General features: G+C 33.0%; 2 protein-coding genes and 1 long non-coding RNA gene across 16 annotated transcripts in view; 1 reads left to right on the top strand and 2 right to left on the bottom strand.

The window, feature by feature from the left end:
• LOC138183291 (uncharacterized) overlaps positions 1-5,126 on the bottom strand; it is a 119,206-nt gene extending 114,080 nt beyond the window's left edge. For both annotated transcript variants that reach the window (XR_011174026.1, XR_011174027.1), the window contains exon 1: positions 4,996-5,126. This is a non-coding gene — a long non-coding RNA (uncharacterized LOC138183291). The remainder of the gene's footprint in view (positions 1-4,995) is intronic.
• On the top strand, positions 1,461-23,927 carry Karl (lipocalin/cytosolic fatty acid-binding protein Karl). 3 transcript variants are annotated; one of them, XM_069119986.1, is made up of 5 exons: positions 1,461-1,869; positions 5,166-5,394; positions 7,134-7,305; positions 8,135-8,322; positions 22,851-23,927. In XM_069119986.1, the coding sequence occupies exons 1-4, from the start codon at positions 1,711-1,713 to the stop codon at positions 8,292-8,294; spliced, it is 720 nt and encodes a 239-aa protein (XP_068976087.1). In that variant the 5' UTR covers positions 1,461-1,710; the 3' UTR covers positions 8,295-8,322; positions 22,851-23,927. The 3 variants fall into 3 exon arrangements, with proteins under 3 accessions (XP_068976087.1, XP_068976086.1, XP_068976085.1); XM_069119985.1 differs by lacking the exon at positions 22,851-23,927 and adding an exon at positions 8,405-9,498 and having other exon boundaries at positions 1,462-1,869; XM_069119984.1 differs by lacking the exon at positions 22,851-23,927 and having other exon boundaries at positions 1,462-1,869; positions 8,135-9,498.
• Positions 9,404-24,238, bottom strand: part of CASK (peripheral plasma membrane protein CASK) — a 265,172-nt gene continuing 250,337 nt past the window's right edge. For 8 of the 11 annotated variants that reach the window (XM_069119953.1, XM_069119955.1, XM_069119956.1 and 5 more), the window contains 6 exons: positions 21,852-21,908; positions 17,729-17,848; positions 14,258-14,374; positions 13,837-13,944; positions 13,592-13,767; positions 9,404-12,864 (listed from right to left, as the gene is read on the bottom strand). In XM_069119953.1, coding sequence (XP_068976054.1) covers positions 12,685-12,864; positions 13,592-13,767; positions 13,837-13,944; positions 14,258-14,374; positions 17,729-17,848; positions 21,852-21,908 — 758 coding nt within the window. In that variant the 3' untranslated portion in view covers positions 9,404-12,684. The remainder of the gene's footprint in view (positions 12,865-13,591; positions 13,768-13,836; positions 13,945-14,257; positions 14,375-17,728; positions 17,849-21,851; positions 21,909-24,238) is intronic. The other 3 variants (XM_069119959.1, XM_069119960.1, XM_069119963.1) reach the window with 1 other exon arrangement.

Genomic DNA, 24,238 nt, shown 5'->3' with positions numbered 1-24,238 from the left:
TTCATAAACATCTATTATACTATTATATTATATTATGATTTTTTAAAATAAAAGTAAATAATGAAAAGTAAATTTAAAATGAAAAATAAACTTCAATTATCCTAATGTATTAAAGAAAATCTACATTATGCAAATATAATATTAAATCTGACTAATTAAAATTCTGAACAATCGATACTTTTGTGTTATAAATATTTCATGCACATTATGACTAATATCATTTTCATTTACGATATTGTCAATATCTTCCGCTATTTCAAATATGAAATTTATTATTTAAAATTCAGGTCTGCTTAATGATTGGATACTGACGTGTTGTTATTCTACTCCTATTATACTGTATCTATACAGGATACGAGATACGAAGCAAACTTAATTTTTCTATATTTAGCCAAATTGAAATTTATTAATTAAAGGGTTTCAGGATCAAAATAACTATGATTTATAACATTTAAAAGTAAAATAGGGAAGCATGAACTTCGTTGAAATAGGATATCGATCACGCGAACACCGTTTATATGAATTTTCTCGTTGTAGATTAATGACCTAATCATAAAAGGAAAATAAGATATTACTTGTGCCATTACAACTTTGGCGTATTATTAGTTTATTTATACGAACTATTGCAATCACGTACAAATTAAATTTCGTTCTTTATCCGACAGTCTTTCAAAGGCAATATTTCATATTGTTATTGATTATTATTATTCTATTGCCCAGTACATTTTACTAAAATAATAGAGTTTTATTAACAATTTCTTAAATCATGAACAAATGTGTTGATATAAGCGAAATTAATGTATAAGTTTCTTTTCTGCAACAAACCTAAATAATCAAACTTTACCAACATTTTTTTCAAAATTAACAGCTTTTGAATTCAAATACATAATCCTAGACTCAAGTTTTTCGGATCTAAGTACACATCGTTTTACGATGTGCATGATGATGTTGACTAGGCTGTAAAACATAAATTAAAGACCACAAACTTTTGAAACAAATTTTTATAGCAATTCTTCGTATGAAACTGATTTATTGACATACACAGCATATCCTATATTCATAATATACTAGTACAATTTAGTATAGAGACGTGGAACATACTATAGTATAGGGTTATACAAAACAGTGAAGATATGAATCGCTAGATTATCCTCAAATAAGAAACCTAAGAAACAAATGCCTGGTATTCTAGTACCATTCGTATATGGTATTATTCATTCGATTGAATGACTAATTATAACATTCATCGATCGCTCGTTGAGGACATAGAGCTTCGTCGAACATTGTTCGCCGTTACCTTGAACACGAAGCGGTATACGAGCTGTAAAAAGACGGCGAAGATACGAGTCGGATGTAAGAGAGTAAGCGGGACGAGGTGGTCTAACAGTCGATGCCCTTCTTTAGCCGTGACGACGATCACGCCTACGATCAGAAGTCCTGAGCTAAGCTGGCGCCAGTTACGAGGATCGTACGCGCGACGCGCAGAACAAGTTGCCGATTGAAAACGAAAGAGTAGCAAGAATGCAAAGGGAGGAACGTGATAGTGACCACCCCCTCTTCGTTTGTACAGATAGTGGTAGTCATGAGCGCGTCCGCTCTTCATTCTGACCGACTCGGTGGCCTTTAGTCGACCAGGCAAACCTATCGAGCGAAGAAGTAAGAAGACTCTTCGCGTGTGCCAAGCGGATAGAAGCTTGAATGTGACCGAGAATGCAGCCCGGAACGAGACGCGAGAGATTCTATTCGCCGATAATAGTGCTACTGTTGTTCCTATGTTTGATCGACTGTACCGCCGCTACGTGGAAAAGGCGGGAGGACAAGACCAAGTGTCCCAAAGTAAAGGGCATACGCAATTTTGACATATCCGAGGTACGTTTCGTGTCACCTTTGATTATCGCTTGGTTGACGAAAATCCTTGGGGCTCCGTGAATGCTGTATTCGTTATTTATGGAGTTATTCGGTGTAATGTACCTATTGTGGTCTCTTCTATTCAGAATCTAAATTTCAGACACTTTGATTTATTTAATATCGTAGAAGATATATGTTGGATTCATCTTAGATTTGTGCTGTATGAAAGATAAATCAATTAGTTTTGTTGATGCTGACCATTTGGTTTCCGAAAAATTAAATAATAATCGTGTACTCTACTGGATGGCAAAATTAAGAAATTTTCAGAGGATCTAATTAATTAATTTGATGCTCGAATGATTCATTTGATTGTAAATCAATGCGAATCGAATTATATGAAAAATAAACAGAATAACTTCACTAAAGCTCGGTACAAAAGAATTACAATAATCTAAAGACACTTTTAAGTTACATAGATCCAAACACAATTTACAATGAAAATACTTATACAATATAAAATCTTTAGGAAAGAGACGTTATTAACATCTTGTTGATGCAATATCTTCTTTTAATGTGAAGCATTATCAAACATGGTAACTTGGCAATACGTTAATGCTGATAATCAGCTGCTGAATTTTCCCTAATTGCCACATAGAACAGAATCGTTAAACATCGAGTTACATATCTCTCGTTGATGTTCTGATTTCATAAATAGACGATCACGACGGATTGCCGATCAATATGTACTTTGAATATATAATAATAATTGCGGGGGAGCGCAATTGGACCGCGTTTGTTGAATACTCCCGATCGTTTACGGACGCGATAACAGGAATTACAATTTCCTCATGATATTGCGGTTCGATTGTAGTTAAAATATTGTAAGAGATGCGTTGTGTTTATAACTGACTCGAAATTTTGAAATTTTTCGACACAGTACGATTTATATAGTAGACAAGGACTCGCGTAAAATATCGCGAATCTTCTTTCAAAGGAAGACTTCGAGCAACTTATTTTTGGAACTTTATGCGTGTTTAAGGGAAGGCTATTTCGGACATATGTACCTTGCGTGCATTTAAAACTACTTCATTTCATTGAACACCTTTGTGTGGTCTCGGATTAAACAGTTTGGCTTTAGAATTTTATTAATATTTATGTTTCTTATTATTATATTTTCACGTATGATTTATGTGATCTACGACCAATTACTTTTTCCTTTTCTATTACTTCAATTATTTTTAATCCATTTCAGCTGTTATTTCACAATACATCTATGTTAATAGGAAATGATAAAATTAAGAGAAAATTCGATCATCGTTTTCTCTTGCTTTTTTTTGCCTCCGAAAATAATATTGAATTTACTTCTCCTTATATTGATATTTGTATTATTTAAATCAAGCAATTTCATATTCGTAATGAATCTATCTTTAAGACATTAAAATTTTCGTTTGCAAAATTGAATGCTTATTCGATGACCACTAGCAATACATGAGATAATCAGCTTTCCTTTTAAGAGGTTAATCTTGGAATTCTCTATTTAAATAGGCAATTAACTGAATCGGTTAGCTCCATTGATAACACAAAAAATATTGACGCGATATTTATTTTTAGACAATGACATTTTCCAACTCCAGATGTTTATTATTTCATTCCTGTTATCTGTTTGTAATTTGATGGCAAAACTAATTTTATGCATGAGCTGTATTACCCTCGTGTAATTTATAATGAATTATTGTTATTTTATGTTGTTAGTTTTATATTTCACAATTGGATTTAAATTGGATTTCCTTAATCCATATAAATGTTCGTATGTCTATTTACATACAAATTCATATTGTGAATTCTTAAAATCGACAAACAATAACGAAGTATTTATAAAGTTATGGCTCTCAGCTCACGAAAGTATAGTACTTACTGTTCTTCGTGGGTCTTAGACGGAACTGATAACGGGAATAGCTACTATAATCTCTTCACTTCGGGAAGCAACGAGCTATACATGTTACGTGACATTTTCCTTCGTGACTAGTTAACCACAAATAGCATAAGTTTTAAATTTTGAGCTTCAAGCGTTCATTACCTCATCAATCTCAATCTTTGTATAATTCAAAATCCTATTTAAGAAAAGAGTGCATTTTAAAACAAGCAAAATTGGAAAAATTTAACATTTATATAAAAATTCTATAACACTACCGTTACAAGATAATTACGAAAATATCTTACGATTAATTTTACCATTTTTTAATTGCATCAATCGAGAAAGAAAAGAATTAAGGAAAGAATTAAGAAGAAAAGAAACACTGTGAATTCTCGATGCTAAAAAAAGGATCAACTACGAATGAAATACGAATTTTCTTTCTTTGTTCACGGTGTGTAAATATCGACGTGCAGTTGAAATAATGATAATCAAGACAGAGAGATGGATGGATGTTCTACAGGAGATGAATGCACGGGAGGCAGAAAGGGGGACAGTTTTGCATTGCATGCCGAACTAAATGACAGTCCACGGCAACGATTGCACGACCTGCCTCACGTAAACACCGACGAACCTCTCTGCACCGTTTACACGAGACTGGGATACCGAATTTTCCACTCTCGCATAAATCATCTGTAGAATAGACCATCTATCGCGATCGTCAAAAATATGTACATTATTTTTGAGACATGAAATGCTGCTTCGAAGAATTAAGTATATTCGATTCGAAATAGTGAATATTTTAGAACCAGGAAATCTTTTTCAACCAAAATGTTTTCACCAAGGTTATATTCACAGTGAAATTACCAAAGTGATCAAAATAATTTATTATTTTTCGTAGAAATTTTTAAAACTTGTATTCATGCAAATTCTATGTGCAATTTTTTGAAGAATATTTGAAGGCCTTAATAAAAAGTTGTAGAAGTGCTATTCATAGGAAAAATGGTGCACACACAAACATATTTTTCATAACCTTCTTCAAAATACTAGTAACCTATTAGGATTTAACATATCACTTGTACCACTTCTTCTCCAAAGCCTATATTCATGAAATAACAGAACAATATTTAACGATAAACACACGTCTCCTGTTATCGATAGAAGTATGTAAATTCTGATATTTATTTTCATGCTTAATATAATATTTTCGCTTATTAAACGTCCCATGCACTTACGTTTTGCTCGAGAACTTACTTTCTGCTCTGTAGTCCGTTAGAGAGGTTAGCGTTTCGATTAACATCACAGCGCGAATAACAAAACGAGTATTAGACGCGAACAGCTCCACGGATTACTAGTGAAGACACGTTCTGTGCTGCATTAATAAAGAAATTAAATTTTTTTGCAGTTTCTTGGATCGTGGTACATAGTGCAGTATTATGCAAGCTCGGAGGAAGCACTCGCATATAGATGCATGCGAGCCGAATTGTCGATTTCGCCTGAAAGCACAGAGGTTACCATGAATTTCACTTACAGTTTCACCGATGATCCGATTAATGAGCAACTTGTTGGCAACATCACTTGGAAGATTCCTTCTCCAGAATTACCTGCTCATTGGGTACACGCTGAATATCCGTGTAAGTATCAAGGACTTGCGTAAATATTTAATAAAATCTTTTAACGAATCTAATGAATTGCTTTGATTGTAGTGAATTTATAATACATTAGTAATCGAATGGACTTAAAGCAATGACTTTGATTGCTCCTAATTATTTTAATTATTTAGTACGAGGAATTTTAATTAAGCATTTAAAGTATTCTTTGGTTTCTCATCAACAATCAGTGTCAGTCGATAATTGCCATTTCACTATGCTAAAATAGACGATCAATACAGCGATTTTCTAATTTCAATTGGAAAAAATACTTCATTTATTTGAATTAAATTAATGAAATATATAGTAGAATAAAATTAAGTGTTATATTCCGTTGGAAATGGTGTTAAATATTTCAAATATTAAATGTTTCAAGGATTCGTTAACGTTCTGACACAAAAAGCGATGTTGATAACCTCAAAGAAGCAGAGTTTTAATTATCATTTCATAGATAGATTTAGTTTCCAGAGGAAAAACGGTAGTAGTATTATCTCTCACTAAAAAAAAAGCATATATCTCAACCAGATAGATTACTTTTCTGAAAGATAAGAAATCAGCTTTGCGCATTCATACATTATATAGAGGAACAGTCGAAAAGTAAGAATTGTTTATAGACAAATTTTTATTAATATTCGTTTTCAATGAAAGATTACCACTAAATTATAAGTATTAAATTATAGATATTTCTCTAATTTTAAGTATTGTAAAGAGAACGATTCTACAAAAGTTTATATTTTAAACAACGGAAGCACTAATTTTAGCACTGACGAAGTGTGTTTTGTGAGAAAGATATACTTGACAACCAACCGGAAGCTACAGATATCTTCATAAATTATTTTAATGTTATGTACCAATATAATTTCTGATTTTTACTTCAACCATACGCTATACTTATCTAGCTCACAATCGCTACTATTCACGAGAAGCGTAGTTCACCCACTTTTCCCCCTTTTCTGTTCTCTACAGACATACAACTCTTCGTTTCCTATTCAATCGATTTAGTAGGTATCATGTTTGATTATCTTCTAAAAATATTTTGTATAATAGAGGTTCACGATACTTGAATGTTCTTTTTTGTATAAGGAATACGAATCTCAAGCAATATTTGTACCAAACACGAATTAGACTACTGATTTCACTAATGATAAATGAGGACTGTGGAAAGTCTATATTACTCGTGAATAAAGCTTCAGAATGTTAATAAATGTAAGTCAAGAAATTTGACTTTAGTAATAATTGTTTTGTCCGATTTTACTTATTACGACAATATATGATAAGAGAAGCAAAAATTGATGCCATACATTTGTTCCATTCATTCGCTTACATCGATATTTTATATCTGATACATAGTATAGATACATTCGAGTATATGATACAATAAATGTTATGTATCTTGTACAGTAATTTCTTTCGAATTTGTTTCAAACATTCACTAAAAGATGAATGAAGAAGGGTTATAGATTTACCTATATAAAGGTAAAGGTAATTTTGAGGTCTTTGAAAAAGAAAATAGCCACTTAATGATTTGTTTGAATCATACTATACCAAACAAAACTATTTTCAATTGGTTCACCAACAATAAAATAATCTAAGGTGATACATTGTATGAGTCACCCTATAGATACACATATTGCCAAATAGCAATACCATGTAATTTATGAATTAACTTAACTCTTGAACAACATCCAAAGTTCTGAATTCTCATTCCTACTTGTATTTTGTAGATGAGGGCGTGTACAATACATACGTACTTGATTCGGACTACAAATCGTGGGCATTACTAATGCATTGCGCGGAACAGAGTAAAAGTCCTCGATATTTATCGAGCTTCATCATGAGTCGAGAGCCAAGTCTTGGAGCTAACGTTATTTCTTATCTTCGCGAGAAATTGCCCAGGTGAGTAACGACATGGTTTTATTTCTCTTGGACACGGATAACTAATGACTGAGCCTATGTGAGGATTTAATTAATACGGTGGATATCTAACACCATAGACTCATGAAATATTTATTCCACTAGAATCCAGGCTCTCCCAGGTGCACGACAGTTTGGAAGAGACTGGAAAGTTTATTCAATTGTTTTATTACACGTATTTATTTATGAAGTAATTACATATGTGTATGTCTATGATATACAGGGTGGTTGGTAACTGGTGGTACAAGCGGAAAGAGGGTAATTCTACGCGAAAAAAGAAGTCGAAAATATAGAATAAAAATTTTTTTTTTAATTTTTTTTTTAATTTTTCCATCGGGACAACGATCTACAGTGAGATCCGTTATAACGTACCGCACGTGTACCGGGCGAAAATTCAAAGTCGATTTTCTCGAAAACAAACCCTCAAACGAAAAATTTTTATTCTATATTTTCGACTTCTTTCTTCGCGTAGAATCACCCCCTTTCCGCTTGTACCACCAGTTATCAACCAGCCTGTGGAATATTTTAGACTTAGCTTTTAGATTATTTAGCTTATGGTTTCATGGAATACTCCTCACTGATACACGTAGACTTGAATACACAGCTGTGCATTGCAAAATCGAATAAAATCAATATCGTTAAATTTTGTTATAAAATAATCTTTTATTCTATCATCGGTTGTTTCATGTTAAATTCGAGATTGAATTAGATTTGAGTCATAACTGTACAAAGTAACATTCAGTAAATTTTGTTGAAGGAAAGTCTTTTAAAGTATCATCAAATTAATTTTCTTATACGTTTTTTTATAAAGGTATGATATCGATCTGGAGTACATGTTTGCTATGGACCAGAATCAGTGTAACAAGATAGAAACTTCCGGAATGGACCTGCTTCTCCCACCTTCGATAATACTTAAGAGAAATAACATGACACGGAAACATCCACTGAAAAGGAAGCATCGACGTATTTGAATTTAATATGGAATTGTTGTTTAAATAGGTAGGATATTATAATACGGTTAGTAACGTAAATAGAGTGCATTAGGAATATCATTTCAGTCCAAACGTTGTTTAAATTACAGCAATGAAAAGATGACTAAGAAAGAGGAACGGCTCCTCCTTTAAAGATGAAAAATAGATACGGCTAAAGTTCCTCTGGAACTGTGAATAATTATGTAAAAATTTAGTATAGTAAACTTTCTTTGCGGACGGTCATGATATTAAATAAATTAAAATATTAAAATATTAAATATGCGTATTTTTCAACACGAAATAGTTCATAATAAATAAATAATAAATATAGATAGACTTGCGATTAAATTATGTGATCAGTCTAGGTACTTAAAACTTTAACGAACTTCTGCGTTGTTATTGAAGCACTCCGTATCATAAAGCATGTAATATGTATTTCATAAATTTTCGAGAAAAGTGATTAAAAACGTGAAATTATTGAATCAGTAATTTTATGCTCGGATATTAGTCGTCGATTTAACATTTTGATAATTGCAAATTATACCTTCATGCTGCCACTTCTATTGAAGTAATATATTAATATATTGTGTGATTGCAGAGAACAATTGTATATAATATTATAAAATATGTACATTTGTAGTTAATAAGAGTATTTAATACAACGTTTAAAAGAAATAATTTATATTTTCTACATTATAAACAAACAATAATTTTTACTTGAGGCTTAATAATATTTAAAAACAAATGATTCTATTTCAATAGGTTTTATATTTTATTTTTTTTATTATCTTTGTTAATATTTTATATAATAATATATATATATAATAAATTATGTCATATTAACATTTGCTAGGATTAAAATTGATCTACCCAAAATTGATTCGTCGTTATTAACTCTTCATTACTTAATTATAAAAGTATCTGGTTAAGGATAGGATCGGAATTACTAAAGTGGTTATACAAATATTAAATATAACAAACAAAAATTGGAGTTTCAACATAAAAAAGATTGGATATACATTATGACGAAATTCCATGTATTATATGTATAATTATATTCCACGTATAATTAATAGATCAACAAGGAAGGCGATTAAGCAAAAGCTACGTAGACACTTTGGGCTAGTTTTATTAATTCAATTAACAACGTGTTATAATACTCTTCGTCTCTTTCTCTTACTTATAATTACATAATTGTAATGAACTGTTATTGTTTTCTTTAGACCCGTCGTCTTTCAACATCTTAGCGTAACTCATCCAAAGTCGCGGACACACACTTGCAGGAGCACGTAGGATCATTATGATCATCATCATTATCATCGTCATCATCATCATCATTATTACCACCATCATCACCATTAGAATCGTTATCGTAACAGTCGTCGTCATATAATCACCCAGCGCACCTAGTACTTAATTTTATTGGATATGGCAGCTACAACTTATAAGAAATATTACAAAATCACTGAAGATTCGTTCTTCTTGCGTTTCGACAGTTTCTCATTCACACATAAACGATCATACCGACACGAGCTTCCCTAAAGTTTCACGCGACATTTCCTTTTTATTTTTCATCTTTTTCCCGTTTTTTCAACGATTTCAGACTTGTCTTCGTGTATTTGGTGGGCTTGCTGCTCGAAGAAATGATATTTCTCCGCAAAATATAGATAGAACAGTAGAACGTGCATCGATCTTCCTTTCTCTTTTTTTTCTTTTTTATATAACTCCATCATCGAAGTATCGCGTTTAATAAAGGATAATTACACGCTCGATGACTAATATCGTGTATCGAATAGGAAGAATGTAGTAAAACCTAGTAGTATGTGTACGCATGTTGTACGTGTTTGCAATTGTTATGTATACGTGTACTAACGTATGTTTCTTTTATTTTTTAGTATGCATGTACATATGTGCTGTTGCGTGTATTATGTGTGCGTATGTTCCTCTCGAGATCTTTATAAATAGTTGAGCTGTAATTGAACAAATTCTGAACAAAGCCGCGTGAGGGTCGATCACAACGCAGATCGCGAATGCAAGAGATTCACACCATACCCGTACGTACACGCATTCACTCCTTCGTTCTACGGGCTGTATATGCAAATTTCCTATTAGTCTTCTAGTAATTTAGTATTAATTAGTTACACAATTAATTTATTTAATCGCTTTTAATTAATTAACTAGTCGTTAAATCTGTTTCTCGTGAATCCGCGTTACTTGTCCGTGTACGTATCTGTATTTTATGTCCATGTGTAATTCTGTATATAATATATATTATATATTATATGTATTATAATATATATATATATTATATACATAAATATGTATATATATTACGTGTACATGTTTGCATTATGTGTATGTAACGTCGCGTTATGTTCATATAAGCGTCTACGTGTATGCACGTGTCACTGTGTGTGTACGTGTTCTAGACTTTTGTATTTTTTATCATTATACAACGTATTTTTTTTCATTTTTCTTTAATGCGAGACGGTGTTTAGTATTATTTCATATAGTTTGGTAGACTATCTATTTACTTGAGTTTACGTGTTATAAATATCGTATAGTAAACCGCGTTCAGTTACTTCGTCATTCGATTATGCGCTTTGTACGAGGGTGCAATGCGAACCGAGTGATATTACATTTGAGATGTGTGTACATTGTACATGTGTATCGTATATCCAACGTAATCTCATGGAAGTAGTTTTGCTGAGATCAACGCCGGTTCTAAGACGTTCGTTCGATGCGCGTCACTCGAACCAAAAGCAACACCGATAGGTAGCGTTAAATAGATCTTGTAGATCAATATTCGGGTAGATGTTTTCTGACATCTTTGCTTCAGAAGAACGAGAAAAAGAAAATATATGATGACGATGAAGAAATGCACGCGATTCGACGTCCTAGATTCGGCGAAAAATCAAAACGCAGCACAGGAAAGTTTCAGGAACCGTACTGAAACGCTCGAGTCAGGAGAGAAGGAAACAAAACGATACGGTTAAAGAATAGCGCTCGCGCATATACACGTACGAAGGTTCATCGCGAGTCTCACGACAACGGATGAACTTTGTGTTAGATGTTAGAAGTACTAGACGAAATCGGCGAAGTTTCTCTACTGCTTAAAGTTATAGGTAAACGACTAACTGTCGATAGTCCGGTTTTCCTTTAAACTTGAACAGACAAAGATTGACTATTACGGTGGGATATCGGTGGCGGACTATCGGACAGCGCGGTCCTAGTGTTTTTTTTTTTATTTCACTTTGTGTAAGTAGTTATAAGAGAGTACGATAAGAGGCAATTACAGGTTATGGATAGTCGATTGACAGATTTTTTTTCAAAGAACGGTACAAGCGTGTCCACTCGGTCAACATTCACGAACAGTTCGAACGACCGTTCCCCATTTTGATCCTCTTCGATAGAATGTAATCTTCAAAGAGCAAAACAGTCTCGCTGCTCTTCGATTCTATCTGGTAATACTCGCATCGTTTAGCATTTTCTGCATCGCTATCGTACAGACCGTACCAGACTGACGAAAACTATATGTATAGCGATAAATTCGTGTAACGCGCGTAAAACGTGGCGCGAGGAATGTCTGGAGAGAAAATGCAAGAAACAAGATCACGGAACAAAGAGACAGGCGGAGAGGAAATGAATAGAGTGACAGTGAGAGAGAGAGAGAGAAAGAGAGAGAGAGAGAGAGAGAGAAGCGAAAACGCGCGAGGAGAGAAAGAGAGAAAACTGCGCGATTAAAATAATCGTGAGGAAATTAATATCGTTCGTTTACATGACGACTCGTTGATCCATTAACCGAGACGATATATATCGAAGGATGCGTGGAAAATCGTATTGCTTATATTTATCGAGGAAGTAATAATTACAGTCCTATGGAACTTATATATCGAAAAATCGAAACGTATGTTCTCTCTGCTTTTTTGATTGTCGTATTCTGCGCCTCGCGATAACGTCAACAGTTTCGTCTCTTCGCCTCTACCCGCGGATTACAACGATAACGACGATTCAATAATAATTATAGAATAATTCAATTAGTAATGAAAAAAGTCAATGAACACACGGCCAAAGTCACGCATTCCAGTCGATATCGTGCTGTGGATTGATCGAAGAATTGACGGTAACTTCGTTCGTTCGATTGGTCCGACGTATTTATACGCGGCTTGTCTTGCTTTACGAATCGGCTATTTACGATTTATCATCGTGATAATTCCCCACGAACACCGCGAATTCTTACAGGCGTACGACGTTGAGAATATTTGTCGTTGGCCGTATTAAAACGATCGCAAACGGACCGGTCGTTCGGTGGATCGCGATTCCATGATCACTGTTTCACATTCGATGAGCCATTACAGTTAGTGATCTGACGAATTGGCGAGGTTCGCTGTCAGTAGACCCAGGACACAGGTACCCATTGCGGTGTCGTATGAACCCGCTCGATGGCTGCCTCTAATTGTGCGATCGTCTCATCGATCTCGTTGTTGACGATGGTCAGGTCAAAAAAGTGACCGTACGCTTGCTTCAGTGAATCCGATTCTTTCGCCAGTCTTTCCAGACTTCCGTCGCACTAAAACACGCATTAAACGTTGCTTCAACATTTCCAAACATGGAGAAGTACGTTGAGGATTTATTACAATAGAACGAGTCAAGGAAATTAACTTTCTTTATAGAAGAGATGATACAGGGTATTCACATTGTTAGTTCTCGGTGTTCTTTTGTAAAGAAAATAGAAGAGGGCAGAGTCTCCTTCTTTTTGTGATTTTTCACATTTGCTACGATTTATGAGTAATGATGAAACCATTAATGCTTTAACTTATCATCTATAATAAATGGCGTTCATGAATACATTTTACTAGAATATTGTATATTCATTATGTTTTTGGTAATACTAATATTCATGTAATAGTAATATTAACTTTATTGTGTAGCTTCCATTTTGCCGAAAAGTATACACATTATAAATTCAAGAATCATCTTACCTACATCAGGATTTAATAGCATCTTTCGAAAAACATAAATTAAAAATTACTCTTCTTGAAGCTATTGTTCACTGTCAAATATTTTTCAACTATTTTTGTGCAATTCATATATTTTGAATTAGTTACTTCTACTATATATATTTACTTAACTACCCACGCAATTCTCGATCCCAGTGAATTCAATTAAACGCAAGCGTTCAAGTTTCATAATCTCGTCAACGGGCAATTAATTGCTCAATTAGTTGATAGTTAAGCTCGCGACGGTAGTTAGCTCGATTCCCCCAGGAAGATGTTAACGATCAATATTCTACTTACATCAGGCATATTTGGGAATACCGGAGCTGCGATGAAAACTACATAAGGCGCGAACTCCGCCGTACGCAACACTTTCAAGGCTTGAGGTTCGACGTCCAATATCGCCACCTTGCCTTCTTCGTGTATTTTGCGGATCGTTTCGAGTTTCGTTCCATACATAGCGTTTTCGTGCGTACCTATGGAGAGATTTAAGTTAGAAAATTCTTTATGTAAAATGTAAAAGAACTTGACAATGATTTATTTACCATATTCGAGGTATTCATTGGCAGCGATGTCAGCCATCATTTCATCGTGCGATATGAAATAATAATTGCGACCGTTCTCTTCGTCGTTCCGTGGAGGCCTCGTTGTATCTAAAAAATCAGGCAATTTTGATTTTAATTCACTATTTTTTTAGTTGACGTGTTTTGATCTATGTTTGTAAATTGACTTTTGGCATTGAATTTTGTTAATGGATTGAAATATAAAATTTTGTAGTTGGTAAATTGCGAACACGAAACATTTCGTGTTTGTAATGTTTAACAATGGTATTATAAGGTAATAAAACTACAAGTGTCCATTAGTTCCACATAAGAAATATTTGTATATAAATTTTATGGTATTAGAATATTTAATACTGGATATTTTTAAGAAATGAAAGTTGAAACGAAAATTTTTTATACTTACGTGGAATAGGATAGGCATATTTGTCAGGATGCTTCGCGATAATGGTATTTTTTATCTGACGACGACCGACACCATGTGCTCCCAGTAACACTAACGTTTTCCGTTGGAATGCAGGATCTGAAAAAAAATTATCATAAATATTAATAAGAAACGCTTAAAGAAATATTTAAATATTTAAGTTGATTATTTAAAAACACAAGATACATCTTCATTCATTTCTCCCATAGAAAACTACGTTTTAGTTTAATAAAATGTTTATCTTTTATCTTTTAAGATAAACACAAAAACAGAAATTAATTTTAAAAGATTGTAGTATTCAAATTATTTTCACGTGTATCCTTTAAGTCGTTCTCTTCTCTACTGGTTATCGCTCTATACTCAATTTTAATACTGTTAGGGAAGTGATACATTTACACTGTACATGAGAGTGTGTGTGTAAGGGTCAGAGGGCGTCCAGGTCTTAGTTGAGACACTAAACACAAAACACAAAACACTGAGACACAAACACTGCCGTTAGAAGATTCTGGAGAGTCGGTTGGCGACAAGCGTGCGTGCAAGACGTTCTTCAGAGTGTAATATAGATGTATAGCTGTTGTGTGTGAAATAAAGTCAGTTATTTGTATTTCCAAATTCGATGATTTCCTTAACATGGTAGCAGAGCGTGGTTACTAGTTTTGCAAGATATTTAGTGCGTGGTTACGATCTTGCGAGTGAATTTTCAGTAAGGAAAGAAAACTTTCAGAGAAAAAAAAAAAAAGATATACTTCGAGCACGTGGGAACGCTTGAGTAAGATATAAGGAATCAATTAAAATGGAGAGATCGGAAATCATGATACCTATATTCGATGGTGAGGATTACGGTATATGGAAGCAGAGAATAACAATGTTTTTGAAGTATAAGGAATGCGAGATTGTTACAACTAGAATAAAGAACGAAAGAGACAATGAAGACTGGGACAAAAAGGATTTGAAGGCAATAAATATAATTTATAGTGCAATATCGAACAGACAATTGGAGTATGTTAGGGAAGGAAAAACGGCGTATGATATAATAAAAAGGTTCGATGAAATGTACTTGAAAGAGTCGACGGCACTGCAAATCGTATGCAGAAGGAGATTGGAAAACATAAGACTGGAGAATCAAACGGTAGTGTATGTGAAAAATAAAATAGAAATAGCAGAGAAGAAAAATAAATCCAATCGAGGAGAAAGGCAAACCAACGCCTTTTCTGCAAAAAAGGAAGGATGCTTCAGATGTGGAAGATTAGGACACTTTGCGAGAGAGTGTCAAAATGGCGTCCAAGCGGGAAGCAGTAACGGCTATTGGCATGGGCCAACACGTGGTCGAAACAGAGGAAGAGGGAACAAAGGCAATACGAGCAGGGGACGTGGAAACTTTCATCGTCAATCAACAACCGGCACGGGCGAGCATGGAAACTCAAGAGCAGGCACATGGATAGCAACGGCGCACGCAGCACACAACAGCGAGACGAATGAGATAAGTGAGAACGAAATAATGTGGCTATTAGATAACGGTTGTACCGATCATATAATTAATAATGCAAAGTATTTTGAGAAATGTATTGACCTTAAAGAACCAGTAAATATATATTTAGGCGATAATAGACGGGTGAAAGCAACAAAAGTTGGAAACGTTGTAAGCTACTTTAAAGCATTTGGAAAGCGAACTAAAATAAATATGAGAAAAGTTTTTCATGTGAAGGAAATGTCCGCAAATTTGATCAGTTTAGGTAAACTAACAGATAATAAGAATATGGTTATTACAAAAGGAAATATTGCGAAAATAATAGATGTAAACAATAGACTTACGGCTGTAGCGTTCAAAGAGAATGGGACATATAGAATGAAAAGTATATTGAAAGGGAAGGAACACTTAGTAAACAGTGCCAAATGTAGTGGTATGAGTAAAAAAGAAAGAGAAAGAGATAGGAAACGTGAAAGAGATAGGGACCGTGACAGGGAAAGAGAAAGAGAAAGAGATAGGGAACGTGAGAGAGATAGGGCAGATTATGTCACACATATAAAACAACATATTAAAGTAGGTGAAAAAATGGTACCAGATGGATTACCACCAGACAATAAAACCAAACTTGATTTGGATTCTGACGAAGATGAAGAAGAAGAACAATATTCAGATGGAGATGATGATTACGAGCCACCAGCATATATTGTGAAAAAGCTTCCAAAACCACTTAAGCCATCAGAGCGCGAAGAGGAACAAGAAAGATCAGAAAAGGAAAACAGCAGTGTGATTCACACAAAGTATTGTAAAGTAGATATCCCTTGTACATTTGAGGAGGAAAAAGAATAGAAAATTGGAGAAGGGTAATGACGAAGATAGAAGCAGGGAAGGTGAAGTATCTGCGAGGAACAAGGGCGAAAAATGTAACAAAAGTAGAACGAAGCGGGGAAAAGAAAGAGATAAACAAAAAAATAGGACATTGTAAATAAAAGAGAAAAGAGAGCGATGTTGCAAAGAATGTGATATGTAGAATGAATGAAAAGAGTTTGTAAATTATCGAGAGCGATTTATGGGTTAAAAGGAAGTCCGAGGGATTGGTATGAGTGTTTTGATAGGTATGTGACGAGATTAGGTTTTAAGAAGAATAATGTAGAATTGTGCTTATATACTCATGGAGAGGGAGAAAATGTTGTTTATTTGCTAATATATGTAAACGATTTGTTAATCTGTAGTAAAATAAAAAAAAGGGTTATTAACAGATAAATTTAGAATGAAAAGATCTAGGCGAAGTGAAAGAATATCTTGGAAAGTTATAGTGCGAATTATCTCAGTAGATAGAAGATTGTTGTAGCGAGACACATTTTAAATATGCTTTGCGAATACTGAAATATTTTGTTAATTCGACAAGTATGTAAATAAAATTAAGTGTACAGTATAAATGTAAGGAGGCGTGTTAGGGAAGTGATACATTTACACTGTACATGAGAGTGTGTGTGTAAGGGTCAGAGGGCGTCCAGGTCTTAGTTGAGACAAAACACTGCCGTTAGAAGATTCTGGAGAGTCGGTTGGCGACAAGCGTGCGTGCAAGACGTTCTTCAGAGTGTAATATAGATGTATAGCTGTTGTGTGTGAAATAAAGTCATTTATTTGTATTTCCAAATCCTCTGATTTCCTTAACAAATACAAATGTTCATTCAATTTCCAACCTCATAACTCCACTTGTAACTTGTAACCCAATTACCCGAATCACTCATTCTAACGCACATACAGAAGTTCGTAATCAAATCATATTAATTTCCACTAGTAAATTTTTATTGTTGAATCGTTTGAAAGATCCTTTTATCACATACTGTTTTATTTTTAAGATTTATTAATCCTAAGCTAATTTTAATCTTAAAAAATTTAATTACATTGAAAATCAATAAAGGTCTTAATTAAGATTAAGATATAATCTACACAGAAGAATAAATTGTCACACAGGTACTTACAAGGAAGCTTAACGACCTCTTCGTAGGTGACCAGATCCAGCTGGTCAAAGACTGCGTTGTGTTTCGCGAGATACTTATCCTTGTACTGCTTCTTTTTCCGGCCAAATATTGAGCAATTCACTGGAAATGCAAAAAATTGATTAGTCGAGCAGTTAAAGTAAATATCATTTCACAGAACCACTTGAAATCGTATATCCTGTAAAAGAATTACTTCTGACTCCTGTATGTTAAATTAATAACCAATTCTTTATAGAGTTCGAGGATTTTGCGTTATTATTAAAGAGCGTAACTAATAGAAGAATATATTTGAACTTATTATGTTCGTATCTCTTATTCATCAACAGCAATATGTGGATCAATTTGTAAACAAGATGATTTTTATTTCTGCGAACTGAGATAAAAATAAAATAAAAATTTATTCTTGGAAAAAAGAAAGGAATTATTGACTTCGTTAAATGGAAAGAGAATTGGGCTTTCAATAAATTGAATAAATTTGTTGGATAGTTAAAGAAATTGATTATTTCAACATACAAGATCGCTACGAGATTGATTCAATCCAAATAATTATCTAGCGCTGAAGTTTTTTTCTGTGCAGGCTATTTCATAACATGAAAGTACTTTTATATCATAAAGTCGTAGAAAGAGATTAACCAGAGATTGCTCTTTCTGCATTTTTAATTTATTAAATTCAAACTCAATGCATCAAATAATTTAGTTTAATTTGAATAATTGCTTCGGAACACGAGTTTATTATAGATTGCACGATATGTCAAATATGTCTATGGGATGTTTAAATATCGATAAATTTGTTTTAAATAGAGACACATTGACCATACGTTGTAAATAATAATTTGTCGGTAGGAAAATTAACAGGAATTATATGATGCAAATAATTAATTAATCCGTTTAACACTTCTTGACTTTTTGACATCAATTCCTAGCTTTAGTATTCTAAATTACAATAATTTCCAACGTGTAAATCATTCCACACAATTAACTCAATATTCAAACTAATAATTCTTCTTTTCATTATTTTATTATTACTATGTATTAAAATTATATCCAACAAGTTAGTTAAAGCTTCCTTATATTTGAATATAAAATTCCGACGTTTCGTGGCAATTTACGTCTCATATTAAAAAACAACCTGCATACAACGAGAAGAACAGTCCCAGCGGGTAATACAATACATGATCAACGATAGAAAATTACTTCGTTTCAAGATGAAAACAAATAAATATAGAAGAATAACTCATTATCAACTGCTATGCCATTCATAAACGTATGTACGTTCCTTGAAATTCGTTCATAGTGTAACGTGTAGGCTGTAATCGAAACACTCAGCAAAGTCTATTATCGCTAATTAGCATTCTCCTTGAATGCCCGAATGAGCATTTTACGCGCAATAGAAGTGAAGAACTACTTCAGTAAATGTCAATCACTGTGTAAGCATATTCTCTCTAATGGTAAAGAGATTTCATTCAATCAGCCAGTTTTACATAGAAGCCATAACCATAAAGGAGGGTGTGGGATTCCCACTGAGATGGGTGTTCCAGCAGGTCACAAGATGAAAGTTTAAGGGCATATCCTCGGGTGGTTTCTCTGTGTATATGTGTGTATGTATGTGTGAGATCTTTGAGAATCGGCGTCACGATCAGAGCATGATTATGACGAGTTTGAACGATTTTAGAAATAATAGAAATAATAATACTTTTCTTTAGTACTTAATCCGAAATATAAATAAGTACGAATTATACGAATAATTTTGAGAAGTTAAAAGAGGTGAATTTCAAAAAGGTGGATCACAAATTTAAAGATGTAAAATAAAAAAAAAGGTTCATACAAATATATGTCGATAAATGAATAATGGCAGCAAGAATAGATAATGTTAAAATAGATATTTGTAGTTTCTTCTATAAGATTCGATACATGATTTAAACAGATCTTGTCACAGATTGCCAAATTCATTCAAAAAGATTTTTGGATTATATTACTATAATATTATAATATATTCGTGTGTATGATATATGTATATACTGCATAATATATGCTGCACATTATAATACACATTATAAAACGCATTGAAACATTTGTTCATATGAATCTTTTCTCTCGCTTCAACGCATAGAACTTCTATATAAGCTTGTCCAATTTTTTCGAAACACTCTATGTATCATCTTGTTATGTTGTTTTTTCAACTGTGTCATTTTATTACAGTGATATAAAATTATTATAAGTAATTTACACTCTATAATCGTCCTCACGAGAGAAATAAATTCAATAGATAGTAACGTTCAAAATGAAGGTTGAATTCGTTCAAAATCTCAACATAATAATGCTGCGACGATGTGCTTGCAAGTGGTGTCGTGCGAAACAAGCGTAAGTGCGTGAAACGTTTAGCGAAAGCATGCATCGAAGCACGCCACGTGAAAGCATGTTCTGTATTACGTAGAGTAACTCACTGTACAGAGTATAACACTAAAGTAAAATAACAAGATAGAAAAGGATCTACTAGTTTGTGAAAACTCCATGGAATAAAGTGTTCTTATTACCCCATATAATATAATTCAATCTAGTAACTTCAATTAATAATATTATTTACCTTCTGTTATTTATATTACAACACACACAACATTTAAATAATATTTCCAATGAACACTTGTCTCTTTCTATAAAGAATTTGCATAGAAAATTTTATGTTCTATATGTTGTATCAATTACAAACTATTTCTTACAAAAACTATAAGTTGCAGCGTATACATATGAATGATAAAAGATTATAAGATAAAAGAATTGTAAATTGCTACATACTTAAATTATAATAGAATTTACCGTTTCAGAATTATTGCTTTAAAGTTTGATTTTATAATAATTGCTTTAAGATAAGATCGAAACTGACATCAACACTGTCTGTTAATAATAGTAATTTTCTGATCCAATTTAATTTAGCATTTCAAAGTTATATAGATCCTAGATTATATATTGCATTAATAGTAACAAAAAGTCGCAAATTTTTAACTCCATATTAAATACCAGATGTATCAGGGTTAAATCTGTACAAGATTTGATAACTTAAAAAAAAGAGTACGTACAATGTTAATCAAATAGGAGGTGATGATATAGGGGATGATGAAAGGAAACTTTTTGGAGGGAACAAATATATATTCATTTTCATTTAATTTTTTAATAATAAAACTTTAGAGTTTGTGAGCCTTTACTGACGAATCATAAGTTGTTCTCATACATGGTGTTTCATAGGTTTTAAATAAGAAATTATATATTGTTTGATATGAAGGCTAAATAATTTTATTTTTATATCTTATTAATGTAGCTAGCTAATTGTATTGTATGACAAAGTTTTAGTCATATAGTAAAATAATAAATTACCTTCGTTGCGATTTTATTTTCCAGTACGCATTATTTTGTGTTCTACATAATTCGCTGATTTACTTAGTGCAAAACTGCAGCTGACAGAACAATACAACCTCCATGTAGCAGAAACAATATGTAATTTGTTGTTTGAAACTTCAATAAAACTCCAGGGAAGTGAATAATGTATTCGTATTAATAGGCAAGCAAAACAACATTTTTAAAGCTTTCTTGCTAAAAATACAGCGAGGTTGGACATAAAATTTATTAAACTGAAAATATTCCTTCCATCATTCCCTATTATTCGTTATTTCACTGACCTGTGGTTTTGAAATGTAAATATTCGTACAAAACTATTCATGTCAGCCCAACTATTTATGTTGTCCCAGATGTTTAACGATTCGTGATGATGAGATGTATTGCATGATTCGATACGTACGAAAGAAAATATACATGTATATATTGGGAACATTTAAATGAAATTATCATAAGCACAATGATCTCTGATTTTCGATCGATCATTTTCATTGATGAGACTCAAAGCCATTCGCTCTTTCTTTTTAAAAAAAAGAAAAGATATAGCGCCACGTTAATTTCCTGAAGGTTAGTTTCCTCAGAAAAATAGTGTTTCCTTTTATTCTCGTCAAATTAATGCGTGTGTTTGAAAGCACGGAACGAGTATATTTTGTATTTCATGCGGACTACACGGTTCTACGTGACTCTACGCGTTGTCTACCTGAAGGCAGAGTCATACCTGTCGAACCGTCGCAGCCTTCGGTGTGAGAAGAACATCCTCCTTCTCCTTCAGCATCTAGCCCCGCACAACACAAAATAACAGCTGTATCACTGAAGCTAATCATTTCTTTTTCGACCTATCATTCTGCTCTGCTAATTACGATGCACGGTTCCGCAATCATTTTTTTCAAAGGTTTCTCCTTCTTTTATTTTCTGTACTCTAGTAATTTCTTCTATTCTCGTTTGCTCATTATTTTTGACAGTAAAGATATGTACACTTCTATTTACAGTAGATAGAAAGGATACGAGGAGAAATAAGAAATGCCTATTTTTAGTATTTTTACATTTTGGATGGTGTATGGTATATTATGTTGATGGTATTTGGGGCTATAGAACTGTCGAGTCAGGAAGGATTACAAAGCAAAAATATTTATATCAGATAAAGTTAAAAGTGTTAACTTTATCTCTATTCTTATCTTACTTTTATCTTTTTCCCCTGATTAGAGAGATTGAATAATTCGAATCTCCTCTCTCTTCCTACTTTCTCCATTTTTAATTAATCAAAGTCTGCATTATGTTAGGAGTAATAAAAATTCATGCATATACTCAATAATTGAAGAGGGAGTAATTTAAAATATTGGAGGCTGGTTAATGATATTAAGAGTGGATATTTTGTGCTTTGTTCCAATATTCTACATTCTACAGTATTCAATTTAATGAAATTACAATAATGCAGAGCGATTATTCGTGTGTGTTTGCTTACATCTTTCCAAATACCTACCCAATGAAAATACATGAACTCAATACCGTGAACAGTAATAAACGATGTAGTTGATTTTATCGAAACACGCCTTTCTATCGATCTAAAGTATTAAAACTTTTTTTTTCAGATAAAATTGTTTTGTAACGTTTTCCCTTCTCCTTACCTTTCGCATTATCGTTTCATACAATAATTTTCGTATGCATTATAATTTTTATGTTATATTGTTATGTTATTTTATGTTATAATTTTTTATAGCAAACTATCCTAAACATAGAGGAAGGCTGGAATATTTCTGTATCACGTCGAGGAACAAAACGTTCAGAAGAAGTACATTACACGTCAAAATGAATAAAACAATCCTCCATTATACAAAATTGGGTCTACAAAAAGTTTCGCGAATCGAACTTCGATTGAAAATTGCAATTTCATTATTTGTAACCACGCACGATCAATCATTGAAACACTCAACTTTCGTAATCATTCGTTCCATCGCTGGAGAGATGAAGAGAGAAAGAAAGAAACAGAGAAAAAAACACGCAGAATGAACTTGGTAGATTTCTCGTGAACCAGTATCGCACGATAGACATGACTGACATCGAACGATACTACATGCTCCATTGAAAATCTGCGCACATCTAACAACACATACATGACATCATATTCACCAGCACATTTGTTTCATGGCAGCAGCGAGAGTAGTGGAGATTAATCGGAGAATCAAACGTGACAGGGTTTGATAATGGATACAGTAAGGCAATGGTAAAAACGCGGCGAAAATATTTCGTTTTCCGTTCTGAATATCAGACAGAATGCGATCTGCTGGAACCTATAATTACCCTGAACTCGTTCGATGCTAGACTACATGACGAGAGAGAGAGAGAGAGAGAAAAAAGAACGTTCTTTTACTGCTGCAGTCATATCACAGAAGTTAATTACGGCTGCTTTCCGTGTTTTATCCTTCATGCGATCAAATCCTCTTGACAGTCAGGTTTGATCTCGTTACGAGATAGCCAGGGAAAATTGGTGAAAATATGTGTATTTCAGAAAATATTTAAATTTGATGTTAACAGGATGAAATTATTTATACTGTAGTTTTAAGTAACAGAATTAAGTGGAAATAAATTTTGTACAATTTGATAATATACAAGCAACATGATGAATAGTTTAGACCTATTAGTAAATTCACGTTTATTAATTACGATATTAAACGTCGTTATAATGCACAACTATATTATGAACCCTCAGTAACTACTTCTTTCTGTAGTATAATTAGAAAATTACAGAGGAACACATGAGAATACATATAAATTTTCCTGTTCAGGATTGTCCAAAAAATCATAGAAATAAAGGGTAAAGAATTTATTTTAATTCGTTTCAACAACAACTAAATTCTTGAGAATGAAATTACGCTATTCATAATGGACCATAATTAGAAATAGTATATATTTTAAATAGATAAAAAGTCCATATTTTGTGTATAAAAAAATACTATAAATTTAAAGAAAAGATGTCTTTATATCAAACATGTGCTTATAAGCTACAAATCAATAGAAAATTGTATGATAGCCGCTGCAGGTTAATTTCAAACATAAAAAGATTAACTCAAAAACTGCATTTCTGATGATAATTATTAAATATTCATT

The sequence above is a fragment of the Bombus flavifrons genome, chromosome 9, assembly GCF_040668555.2.
Source record: "Bombus flavifrons isolate JBK064 chromosome 9, iyBomFlav1_principal, whole genome shotgun sequence".
Classification (NCBI taxonomy): domain Eukaryota; kingdom Metazoa; phylum Arthropoda; class Insecta; order Hymenoptera; family Apidae; genus Bombus; species Bombus flavifrons.
This window is presented reverse-complemented; position numbering and strand designations above follow the sequence as displayed.

Coding starts and splice junctions, on each gene's coding strand:
- Karl (XM_069119986.1), top strand. CDS start 1,711: ATGCAGCCCGGAACGAGACGCGAGAGATTCTATTCGCCGATAATAGTG. Junction 1,870..5,165: donor GCAATTTTGACATATCCGAG/GTACGTTTCGTG, acceptor ATTTTTTTGCAG/TTTCTTGGATCGTGGTACAT. Junction 5,395..7,133: donor GGTACACGCTGAATATCCGT/GTAAGTATCAAG, acceptor TGTATTTTGTAG/ATGAGGGCGTGTACAATACA.